The sequence below is a fragment of the Antedon mediterranea genome, chromosome 3, assembly GCF_964355755.1.
Source record: "Antedon mediterranea chromosome 3, ecAntMedi1.1, whole genome shotgun sequence".
NCBI classification, from domain to species: Eukaryota; Metazoa; Echinodermata; class Crinoidea; order Comatulida; family Antedonidae; genus Antedon; species Antedon mediterranea.
The window spans coordinates 8,470,738-8,484,052 of NC_092672.1; the positions used below are offsets into that span (position 1 = coordinate 8,470,738).

Below are 13,315 nucleotides of genomic sequence, written 5' to 3' on the forward strand. Positions count from 1 at the left end.
ATATACTTTGGAATTTACATCATTTCCTCTATCATCTAAAGTACGAAATTCAACAGTTGTAATTAACACATTCTATGGGTTTTATGGCGCATGGCGATATATATACGTTTGAATAAGCTCGTAAACGTGTTTATTTGTATGCTTAGAAGAACATAGTGTGACACATGTATGACCCTCACTTTAGGTACTTAGGAAAACTATAGATCGGATTAAGGGGAAGAGTTAATAATAGTGTTCTTCCTACGAACCTTATCATGATAATACTTTCTCTTACAAGTTGGCCTAGTTTTATTTAGGATTGTTCCTCTTCGTAATTAGAAATTAAGCAAGCAAAAACAAACAAATTTGATTAAATCGCTCTTTTCGTAGATTTTTTATATACAATAGGATTTTTGCATATTCTAGCATATTTTTAAATTTATATTAATTAATTAAGTATACATCAAATACCGATGCTGGTCATCGTTTGATGTGGTATTAAAAATAACATGACGTAATTACAATTGCAATGCAATTTAAAAATGGCATGACAAGTAAGTTCTATGAATTTTGTATTACCGCTTAGTAGGGACTTTTTACGGCACGTGTTATAGCTAATCGGCTAACACGAATGTATACACACAATTTATAAATAACACTCTGATACCAGAATTTGACAGAAGAAGCAAAGACAGTTGGAGCCGCTCATTGGTTTTATAGACATGCACGAACATCGTCGACGTCATGTAATTCAGTAAAGTCCCTTTTTATTATAGCTTCTGCCAAAACATGATCAGGATTCCATATGTATAAACTATTAACATTACTCATTGATGATTGCCACTAGTGTGACACTACTCGTATAATACGAGTGACTGTTGAGTGTCACACTAGTGAAAATAGTGAATGCACCCGAGTTTCACACGCCCACGCATTTAATCTACTCTTTTTGTCACGGTTGTGTCACCTTAGTAAACAATATACCTGGTGTGTGTATTATATTGTATGGATGTCCATTGTCACGATTGTGACACCCGAATGTCACGCAGGCACCCGACAATGCCACGAGTGGCACCCGACAATGTTCGACACAACTCATTTTTATACTCACGAATGTTCGCCGAGTGTCCCTTGTGCTATGATAATTCTAACAGTTAGTTATGAGACTTGTAAATTCTATGAATTGTATAATCATAATATTGTTACAGTTGTTGTTTTTTGATTATGAAACTAATAAAGTGCTTTTATTGTTTAATTTACTCTCGCAAATTGTCTTTTTGTAGTATTCATTTTGACCAATATCTCTTGTTTCTGGTCTGTTGAGAGTTTATTTCTATTTTCTGGATTTCGATCCAAGAAGTGTTTGTCTAGATACCGTAAATCTTCTAATTGTAACCTTGGGTTATTATTCTTTGATTGTTTTTTAGGGTGGGTTACTACTAGAAGGAGAGTTACTATTAGAGTAGTAAGTTACTATTACTAATCTTAAATTAGGCACCTGAAAATAGTAACCCATCCCAAATTTTCCGGTCAGCAACTCATTGCAAAATATTAAAACAGTATGAATAAACAAATTTGTTTGAAAACCTAACTTTATTTCATAAACTCAAAACACTCAATCTTCCCACACCCTCGTATCGAGATCAACATGCATCATCTCCTTATTTCAAAATACGGCTGCATCATAAAAGACCAGTCTTCATAATATCATTTTGTCAATAGTTGTGACTCTAATAGTAACCCCCATTACTCTACATAGAGTAGTGGGTTATTATTATAGATTGACTTATAAAGTGGGTTACTATTAGAAGGAGGGTTACTATTAGAGTTTGGGTTACTATTAGAAGATTTACGGTACGTACACAGATTCAAGGCAGGTCATGACAATCGTACCATCTGGACAAATTGTTGGCCTAATGAAATGACTGCTTTTAAAAATACTAAAGCGTTCCATATTCTAAGACGGTGGACAGATGAGGCTATGTGTTACGCCCTCTGTGTGACGTATCCATATTGAATGAGGAGTTCCATACGTTATTCTACTATACTCCCGACTATACTAATACTGACGACATCTACCAGCGGAGTTTCTGTATAATGTATATCTAAAATTAATCATATTCATTATTTGTACAGTATCTTATAGACGATTTTCACTGTTGAGCACAGTGTATCATGAAAATATAGTTAATTAGGGTAAATATAGAGTCACATGTGACAATGTTCCTATGATACTTTTACAAATTGTAGATAGCCCTAACAGTACCGAATCTACAATTAATGTGCCATTATATTATTTCTCCAGTCAGTGATTAATTATTTATTTAATTATTATTTATTTAATAGTTTGGTAGGCGCACCTGTATATAATACAATTGCCAATTTTCTGTGAAGAATTATCGTTATCCGAACCCTTGAAATACCGGAATGGTGTCCCGACAGGGCTTAGTTTTTTACCAACCCAGAAACCAGTTCTAGAAATATCGGGATGGTGTCCGATGGGCGATAGTTTCACCATGTAGGCCTAGTTATATTTATTTGTTGTTAGCCGAAACCATTCAAATTCATTTCAATGTAAATGTATGTATATGTTTACAAATGACAAATGTAGCCTACTTGACTTCTTTCTGACTATTTTACTTTATCGTTTTGATTTAGCTTTTTGCCTTTTTTTATTCGGATCTTCACTGAGATCCATTTATACCCACAGCATTGTATTTTTTATCAGTAATTGGATTTAGTGAGAATACTTACAAAAAAAGGCTTTAAAATAAATTTGGTTTAGTGCAGTATTAGAGCGAATGTAAATATCGTAAATCATCCTTTGGAATGCTATCCCTTTGACGTAATACAATTTTAGCCTCCCATGTCTTATACTAAATAAATGTACACGGTGTATATTCTATCTACTTAGTATTAATAAGAACATCGTCATTGATATTTCGGCGCGTGACGGTGTATCATCAAAATGTTTGAGCTCACGAGTATTATAGTAATGTTTTCATTACGCTTCTGTGACGTAAGATCCACATGGCGCGTGAATAGTATCAATTACAACTCGTAGTAGTAGTTTAATAACGGTAATAGTAAAACCATTATTTTGATTACCGTGTTGGTATGGCAACTCCTGACGGGAGTCAAGGAGGCGTCGATGTTTGACGCTATCAACCAACCAATGAACGTTATTTGTTGGAAGTTATCCAACCAATAAAAAGTACACGTGCTTAATTCATAAAGCAAGTCTACATAATACCGGCCGGCGACACATTTAAGACAGATACGCTAAGTACAAGGATCAACCTCTAGCAATATATATAATATATTCTGCCAGACGAGTGAAATTATCATACTTGTGAAGATTACTATTTTACAGTGTGTTACCGGATTTTACGATAATAATCGATATTGAACTGCAGTTCTTATAGAGGACCGAACACGTGGCGTTATTGATTATTGACCATCAAGTTATCTTGCTATAGGCCTATCGATTTATTTATATCTTTTGAACATTTTAGATGGAAAAGCTTAGCATTTTGTTATTATTCCTTGCGTCGTATATTGTTGTGTCTCTAGCGAGAAATTTCGCTAGTGTTCAATTCGATACAGAAGAACGAAAAGTTCACATCCAACACAATGGAGTGACTGTTTTGGAGACTAGCACTGGGGAAAGGGATGAAGTCGATTTGGTATTCCGTAGAGCATCAGATGGGCAACATTTTATACAAGTTCTGATGGACGGTGACGGAAATCTGAAAGACTGTGAGATCACTGAAAATAAAAAAGCACTGCGAGAATTTTCATCACAATTTCAAGAACTTGAACTCGTACTCTTGGGACGAAAGGACAATGCACCGTATTTGGAAGCACCAATAAAATCCATAAGTGCGAATGAACTTGTAAATATAGAGGATATTAATTACAAACAAAATGGTAACGGATGGATGCATATATCATTCCAAAATATATCCGAGCTTCCTTCCGAACTAAGTTCCGTCGTTGATGTGCAAAGTTTATTAAAATCTTGCCATATATTTCAAGAAGAAAACAAAGACACTGAAGTAGGCCTAACTGAAGCAGGAATGGACAATAATGAATTAGGCCTAGAGAATCATCATTCAAGATCTAAAAGAGGTATCTCGTTCCCCGGAACGTTGTGGTGTGGTGGTGGCACGAACGCACAGTATTACGAAGAATTAGGCGAGGAGGTTCATGCCGACAGGTGCTGCCGAGAACACGACCATTGCCCACTATACATCAAAAGATGGGAAACTAAGTTCTACGTTAGTAATCGAAGCTTCTATACATATTGCTACTGCAAATGTGATAAAAAGTAAGTAACACATTTATGTTATTGAAAATGTGTATTTTTTAGAAAATTCAGCCTTCCTTTGTAATACTATAGGCGAGACTTAAAAAAACATACAAGGTCCAGTGTACACATCTGGCTCGTCTGCACTTTAAAGCAAAGATACTACGTGGCGCTACACGATCTTTGCTTTAAAGAACCCAGTTCATCTTTCGGAAGAGTAGGGGTCCATTCAGCCCCTGTCGTTGGGGAACAGACGGATGAGCGCCATGGTGGCAGCACTCGACAGGAAGAGACCATTAGGGGAGAACATTTACATTTTATGTAATGTCCAGTCATTTTTACCCTATATATATATATATAGTATTATAATAGGCCTATTAATAAAAAACCCTGAACAATATTGAGTGGTAGAATGTCCATGGAACTTCGGATTCTCTCATTTAAGCCATCCCTTAGCCTCAACTCCAATACAGTAATAATATATTATAGTAATACTCCCCCTCGGCACTTTCACGATCGATTAAATATATGTACACTTGCCGGTAGGTGGTTTAAAGATTAACATTTGAACTTATTAATATTTCTTTTGATAATTCTACAAGTTGCTAAATTAGTCTGGCAAACATTTAATCACCATCCCTAACAACCATGCAGTACCCACTCGCTTGATGAGATAAACTAGTGTGACAACCTGTTTGTTCACAATTGAGGTTTGCCTCTCTTTACTTAGGAGTATAAACCGGTTAAGGATAGGAAGTGGTCTGTTTACAATTCGACTTTTGAATAATAAGATATTTTAGACCTAATACTTAGACACACACATTATTTGGGTAAAGCCAAAGAAGGTCGTAGATTAAACCAAAAACCCATAAATATTGAAAGAGTACCACCCTTTGTAATTTTTAGGCAAACATAGTTATGAAATACGTATATAACCATAATTGCTTGTTTCCGTCACAAGGTTTTGTCTAATGTCAGTAATATTTAAATGTTGTCTTGTTATCTGTTGATTTTTGCTTGTATACATTATATTATATTTTACGACTTTCAACCCTGTTAATAGTGACGTTTGGTCACTGTAGGGTGATGATGAAATAAAAGTTAAAAAAATTATAAAAAAAAATCAATTGAAGACTAGCTAGGATAGGGACGACGTATTGAGGTAAAGATTCAAAGATTCAAACTTTATTCTCATTAGAAATTACAGAACAACAATTGAAATTACATTACAATAAAACGTATTTGATATATATATATATATATATATATATATATATATATATATATATATATATATATATATATATATATATATATATATATATAAACAATAAAATGAAGAACTATTAAATTAGAGTATATTTCAGTTATAATTTTCATCGTTTGTAATTTTTGTAAAACAATTTACGAACTAGAGAGAGGAATAAAACTGCTTCAGTCATGCCTTTATCGACGCACGCATTTTTTTGTACAGTTTCAGATTTAATAACCTCATCAATCAATAAAATATCTTGCTTAACACCTGACAAATCTCATGACGAATTATTACTCAAAACGCTGTGGGATTAGATTTACATAACTTGACATGTATACGATTACCATAGTCGTAAGCTCATGAAGCAATAACAAATAAATTGTAATAATTTGTTTTAAATAACTATATAATAAAGAATAGAACTATCGATATATTTAAAGTCACATACGCTACGTATACATTACAGTAGGCTAAACATTCGGAATACCGTACACAATCAGAATATCGTGTACATTCGGAATACCGTACACAATCAGAATATCGTGTACATTCGGAATACCATACACATTCAGAATATCGTGTACATTCGGAATGCCGTGCACATTCTTAATACCGTGCACATTCTTAATACCGTGCACATTCTTAATACCGTGCACATTCTTAATACCGTACACATTCGTTCACATGCAGAATACAGTTCACATGCAGGATACCGTTCACAAGCGGAATACCGTTCATAAGCGGAATATACATTTGAGAAAACTGTTCACTTTCGAGAAAAACTTTCACATTCGAGAAAACCATTCACGTTCTGAAAACCGTTAACAATTGGAATACCGTTAACAATCCGAATACCGTTCACAATCCGAATACCGTTCACAATCGGAATACCGTTCACATTCGGAATACCGTTAACATTCGGAAAACCGTTCATATTCGGAATACCGTTCCAATTAAAATACTGTTAATTCTCTAGATGTTCTGATTGGTGGAACTTCCTTTAACCGCGACACCGAGTGCCTGGACCACTAACCACCACAGAGAAAACCTATAACTTGACTTCATTTGATAAATATGATTTATAAATAATTAAATTCCAAGTAAAATTAAGCCGAGAGAAATTCTTCGAGTACGGTATGCAAGACATTATTGACCTATATCTTAAAAGTTCATTATTAATATCATCATCATCGTCATTTATTTAATTTTTTTTTTTTTTGGCTGAACGTGCAGTAATTTTGGCATGTACACGCCCAAGGACAACACATTGCATATCACGGAAATCCGAGTTAATTCGCATATAAATTCTTCACATTTGTTCAAAGTACCTAGACCTTGCTAGCTAGGACTATAAATGCAAGTGTCTGAAATGAAGGTGCCTGTACCCACATTTTAATTGTTGCTAAACAAAATTAATTGTTGGTAATATAAACAGAAAACCATGTAGTATTTTTTTTAAACATTTAACTGGTTTTAATTAAGTAAAGGCGCGGGTTCAAATCCCACCGTACTAGGTTTATTTATGTCAGAGTTTCAATTAAGCTGCTTGATTACGAGAGAAAAACTTCTTCAAACAATGCTTATTATAATTACGAAGGCAGTTTTGATTTGAAGACGTGTTTTAACTGGGATTATTGTAGTAATACCAGATTAAAACAATTAACGATTACCTATTATTCACATCGTACGATATCGGTTCTCGAAAATAATTATGGCATAATGGTACCATACCGAATAGTACCACCACCACCTGAACGCACGTGACATGCCTACAGTGTGATTCAATCCTACAGGGTACCATGGGATTATTCAATTAAATGTACATACCTTTCTTTGTTCTTTTAAGAGCTCGTCCAGTTTTCAACACGTAGTTTAGATAATTATACCATAACAACCGTTGCTATTAGCCGAACCTGACTGTATTACTTTTTTATAGGTGATATCGTACGATTTTGGATCGGACTGCCGCTGATTTTATAGCATGCAGAATTTTCATTTTAATCTGAGACAATTTATATACTCTTACGAGAAATTCTTTCTTACAAATTAAATTTTATTTGATTTTATTCGGTTTCAACATGAGATTACAAGACAATATAAATGCAAACAATTTACAAGCAAATATATTAAATAAGAAATCAAGGATAGCCCATAAAGTCGAAAGAAAAATCAATGGGGTCCTTTAAAAACAGCATAGACAATCACAACAAGAAGCATAAACAAAGAAATCAGGCATAACAATAATATATGGCAGAAGATATACAATTTAAAAAATAAAAGACAATAGAAATTGAATGACTTACAGCACGAACCTCGAATAAAGTAGAATGAAATCTTATGCGAGATAAGGCTTAATTAAATCCTTAATAATTATACTGGGTGGATACACATGTTGGGTTGGGTTATACCACCTATTGCATAACAGTATAAATTTTGTTCCTGATTGCTGACATGCCCTTTATTAAGTCCTGTCTACACTATCAAACTTTATGTGATAAAAAAAATGTGATGTGACCATATATGGACACGATGATGTCATGTAACTACCAGGGCACAGCACTAGTATATTTGGGCACATCACACTTTTATTGTCAAACTAGTTTGATAGTGTAGACAGAGCTTAAACATTCTGATGATACTTGGGCGCGACATAAACTATTTATTGGACACTTACACACTCTAGACATGTTATACCCCATGACAGAGCAAACACTACAGTACATAGTTAAATCATATCTGGTTCATGACACGAATCATTTATTGAGACTTATCGTAAAAGCAAACATTTTATCGTCAGCTTAAATTATTTATCTGTGATATACAGGCCTGATATGTTATTGAATTTTATAGTAGGCCTATTGCACAAATATAACATTAATTTGAATCACACGAAACACTTAACAAGAAATAAATTGACGTCTGATTTAAAAAACGAGAAGGGCCGGTGAGATAGGGAATGTGGTCCCCATCGAGCATCTAGTTGATCTAAATATTCTGCAAGATCATTCGTGATTCGGAATTTTAAAATAAACTTGTGCGCGCTTGCTGTACTTTCTTGTTTTTACTGCGGAGTGTGAACAATGGGTCAACAAGAGGTTTATCTATCTTATCACATAAAACACAATTTTAAACAGTTTTAGTAAAAAAAATATTAAGTACATAAAAGTACAGGCCAATATGTCTGCATGATGAAAACGTCTAAATTAAGAACTAGGCCTTTGCACTTTGAATAGAAAAAGCATGTTGAATGTCAACATTGAACTATAGACCTATGTTGCCGGAATGTTTATCCATGGGCCTATACTACCGGATATAAATAGAAAAGGTCGTGTATGGTGCCATAGTGGTGTGGTGTCGTGTGGTACATAGAAGTATGTTTAGCCTATGACATTAACAGTATAGAACATTTACATTGTAAACGTACTACAGTATTTTATTGCATACGGTATTTCATGCAATCGTCACCACAATCATTGATCAAAATCACACGGTATATTGTAGGCAGACAGACGATGGTCAACAACCGCGCCATATTGTATAATATAATATTTATGGAACATACGACATTTACGAGACGAACTGTGGTAACTTGATAAGGTCATGAATTGTACGCGCCGCTGTCCACAAATTTCTGGACAACCGGTGTTATGATATTCTAATAATGCCACGTCGACTGAATGTGACAAGTTCACATATTAAGATCATACTATATACCTGTGTCTGCCATCACGAAAAATATTACCTCTTCGTGAGTCACGGATAGATATCGAACCAATTCCTACACACGAAGGGGATCGGCTAAACCATATTCTCTGTTGACAAAATGATTCAGACGTAACACCTGGAACGGAAATTGGACTGAGACTCACACGTAATGAATGTCTCTTAAAACAAAAAAAATAAGGAATGAAACGAAACGTATGCACAAAAAACTGTGACTTTACACATAAAACAACACGAAACCGTGAATCGAGCATCTCAAATGACCACCACGAACCGTGCGTACAAAAAGCGCGCGTTAAAATGTATGCAACTTTAAATCACTAAGATTATTAGATAAAATAGACCATATAGTGCAGATTACATAATGTATAATGTTTGCTTTTTTCTCCATAGGTTTCGTAGATGTCTCGAACGGGCCAACACCACCACGTCTCGTTCAGTGGGAAAGACTTTCTTCAATACGCTCGAGATCCCGTGTTTTACGATGAAGAAGAAAAAACAATGCGTAAAACGATCATGGTGGGGAAAGTGCGAGAAATATGAGATTAAAGATACGGCTAAGATCCGAGCCGCTAAACGATTCAAGCTGTGATAACATACACTTTTGACATTTAAAATTATATTTAAACTTGGGCAGCTGGAAGATTTTATAATGTATTGCCTAAAAAAGACATTCCACGCGTTACGTCGATTAAGCAGTATGCCGAATGTAACGCAAAAAAATGCGAACGCAAACATCGACATAACGCGATATAAACTTATTGCGAAATCAGTGATCAATACAAATACCGCATTCACGCAATACATGTAAATGTAGGGTTGTTCTGAAAACGCGTTTTCTTCGACGTTTTACACATTGTTGCACACTACAACAACTAAAACGCCTACTTACTGAATTTATTAGTAGCAAACGTGTATCGTTTATATTGGGTAACAACATCGTGTTTTGCATTGATTGGTATTGATTGATTGATTGATATTGATTAATTGATATTGATTGATTGGTATTGATTGATATTGATTGATATTGATTACTTGATTGATATTGCGTGATTGATATTGCGTGATTGATATTGATTGATTGATTGATTGATTGATTGAGTGATATTGATTGAGTAATATTGATTGATTGATTGATTGATATTGATTGATTAATATTGATTGATTGATTGATTGATTGATTGATATTGATTGATTGATTGATTGATATTGATATTGATTGATATTGATATACTGATAGATTAATTGATTGAAATTGATTGATTGATAGCGATTGATATTGATTGATATTGATTGATTTATATTGATGTATGACTGGAATGTCATTTGTACGAATGTAAAAAAAAAGCATTTTAAAGAAAGATTATTTGATGCCAGATAAATTTGTCCGTAACCATTATTTGACTTATAATAAGTTCACAATGTACTACTTTTACCACAAAAAGCTGAATTTAATGCCTGCAGATAAACAATGCAATGATATAATCAATGTTGTTTTAAAATTGTACAGATGTATTATATAATAATGCGTGTATATATACATTATACAATACACTATATTATATCACCTTATATGTGTATCTTTGGTACATTTTGTGTTATCGTGTTTGTAGTAATTAGATCAATTATATTTATGTGACTTAATAATTAATTTTAATATTACATTGGATGATGTCACAATAGATTTAAAGTATGGTTATTAATTATGCCTATTATAGAAATGGTTATATAATAATCAAACATTAAAGAAATATGCATCGATCGGTCGACGTATTCAAAGTTTGAATGGGCTTGGCTTATGAACTTGAATAATGCGATTCGAACGTATACGTATGACCACCCCCCACGGGGACTATCGCATCGTACCATACCGTTACACCACATATACATCGTACTTCACATTACACTAATACAACAAGTGATATTCAAAGCAATATCGATTTGTCGAAACATGGTTAAAATGTAATACAAGTCACGGTGTGTGATGTCATCACATAATTTGATGACGTCATATATCTGATATAATTGGAAGTTAGTTGAGACATTTTAACTATGTACTTAGTATCATAGATTTCTTATTAATAAGTGTAGTATGTTAGAAAAGATTAATATCGATATTAAAATTTGATTTTAATCATTGTAATTTTTGTTTATATTAAACACATTTTTCATTTAAATCTCTACATGTTTTGCAGAATATGTGGTGTAACTGTCCCTTTAATATGTTGGCCAAAATGATATTCGTTTCCTACTATGTACATACATCATCTTCTTTTATATATAAAAAACAGAGTTGATGTGTGACGCCAATGTTGTGTGTATTGTTTATTCATTTCCCATTATATAAAAGGCCTACTGTTTCTTAAATTCTTAATTTACTTACACAGCCCCTTTAAACCCAACAGCACTGGTAACATTAAGGTTGTATATAATAATTGAATGCAATGTTAAACAGGGTTGATGTGTATATTGTTTATTGTCTATATTTTATTTATCTACAATATATAATATTTATATATTTATCAGATTGTATCATAAGAAATGTTATCAAGTATACAAATAGGTAAGATATTATTGATGACGTCACAACGTCGGGTATTATAAAACTATACTTACTGTATATTCGCCGATAAATGTATAAATAAAATAATATAAGGGTTGGAGTAAATAGGGTTTTAGTGTTTACACAATGTCTCTCTGAAAGATATAATTTATTGATGGCTATATCAGGGAAATAAAGATATGTAAATATTACATTATAATACATTACATTGTTTGTTTTTGTACTGATAACAAATATTCTCATCAGCTCCCAGCTGCTGACTCATCCTGCTAATCCACCGTGGCTAATCAGTGCCGAATCGCTCTGGGACGTTCAGGCTTAGAGGCCTACCCGGCTAAGTTGGTTTCATGGGCAAAGTTTATTGCTAACTTTGGTGGGTAGGGAATTAACTTACTCGGGTATATAACTAAAAGCCTGAACGGAAATGTACAGTTATGTCTGAGATGACTGCTGTCTCAGGTTATGTGCTACGAAATCGAAGCCAACTAAAATGTGTAGTAGGCCTATTAGTTAGTAGTAAAAAGAACACACTGCCAAAAATGGCAGTTGAATGTTGTCAGGAAGTAACTGATAATTTGAACTAAAATTTAAAACCATAACATTTAACGCCACGTTGCTTATAGCCAGCCTGGGTGTCTTCTGTTGTATCGTATGATTTTGGTTGAAGATGCATCATATTTAGACAGGTTTTAAGTATTTGACATGCGGAATACTTCAAAGGGATAGTTTCTATGAGTAAGTGTTTCTTTGCTTTGATAGGTCATCAAGTCAAAGAAATAACGTCATTGGTTGACTGTTTGAATGTGACGTTGAATTTTAATTATTGTTTGATTTAATCCCGTACTTCATGTAGACCTACTATCATCTGTATACCAAAAAGCATTTCTTGCTATACTGTATATGACGATTCGCGTTGACATAATACCAGAACTACGCATGTGTCGATGATCGTCGTGTGACGCCCAAAACGTGTCGAGCTGCGAGAATCGAGTGACGATGCATCCACTTTATCTTTGATGCGTGTCCTCGTATGCGCACAACGCAGTCTTAAGCCTCTTTTCCATTAGCAAATATATTTACGTGAATAAAAAAATCCAGAGTTATGATTGGTTGTGCTTTTTTCAACGTCATAGAAAATATTAATACGCATGCGCATTAGTGAACACTTTAGATTCGCGCGAATAATTTTGTGGAATAAAAAGGTTCTAGTCTGGTCGCCTCAAATCAAAAGCTCCTTTTAATACATTTCGGAAACCACTCTGAACTGATTGAAAAAAAAATGTTGAGGTTTTAGAGGTGCTTAATTAGCGATTTTGTAAATGAGGTATTAGGCACTGCTTTACCCACTAAAATTGACCTTTAGCTCCCTGACGCAAAGCTATTTCGTAGCCTAATGTAATATAGAATATCTTAATCTTCATGCCATCTATTTTCGTATTTGTAGGCTGTAGAATTATATAATTGAACTTGCATGATAATAATACAC

The 13,315-nt window shown here is 33.9% G+C and overlaps 1 protein-coding gene across 1 annotated transcript; it reads left to right on the forward strand.

Moving 5' to 3' along the window:
- Positions 1-3,244: 3,244 nt before the first annotated feature.
- LOC140044768 (group 3 secretory phospholipase A2-like) lies at positions 3,245-12,003 on the forward strand. Its single transcript, XM_072089419.1, has 2 exons — positions 3,245-4,309; positions 9,660-12,003. Exons 1-2 carry the CDS (start codon positions 3,495-3,497, stop codon positions 9,856-9,858), a joined length of 1,014 nt encoding a protein of 337 aa, XP_071945520.1. The 5' UTR covers positions 3,245-3,494; the 3' UTR covers positions 9,859-12,003.
- Positions 12,004-13,315: the final 1,312 nt, after the last annotated feature.

What these genes read in the sequence shown, in the direction of transcription:
- LOC140044768 (XM_072089419.1), top strand. Translation starts at nt 3,495, where the DNA reads ATGGAAAAGCTTAGCATTTTGTTATTATTCCTTGCGTCGTATATTGTT. An exon ending in TACTGCAAATGTGATAAAAA is followed by an intron (nt 4,310 to 9,659) that starts GTAAGTAACACA and finishes TTTTCTCCATAG; the next exon opens with GTTTCGTAGATGTCTCGAAC.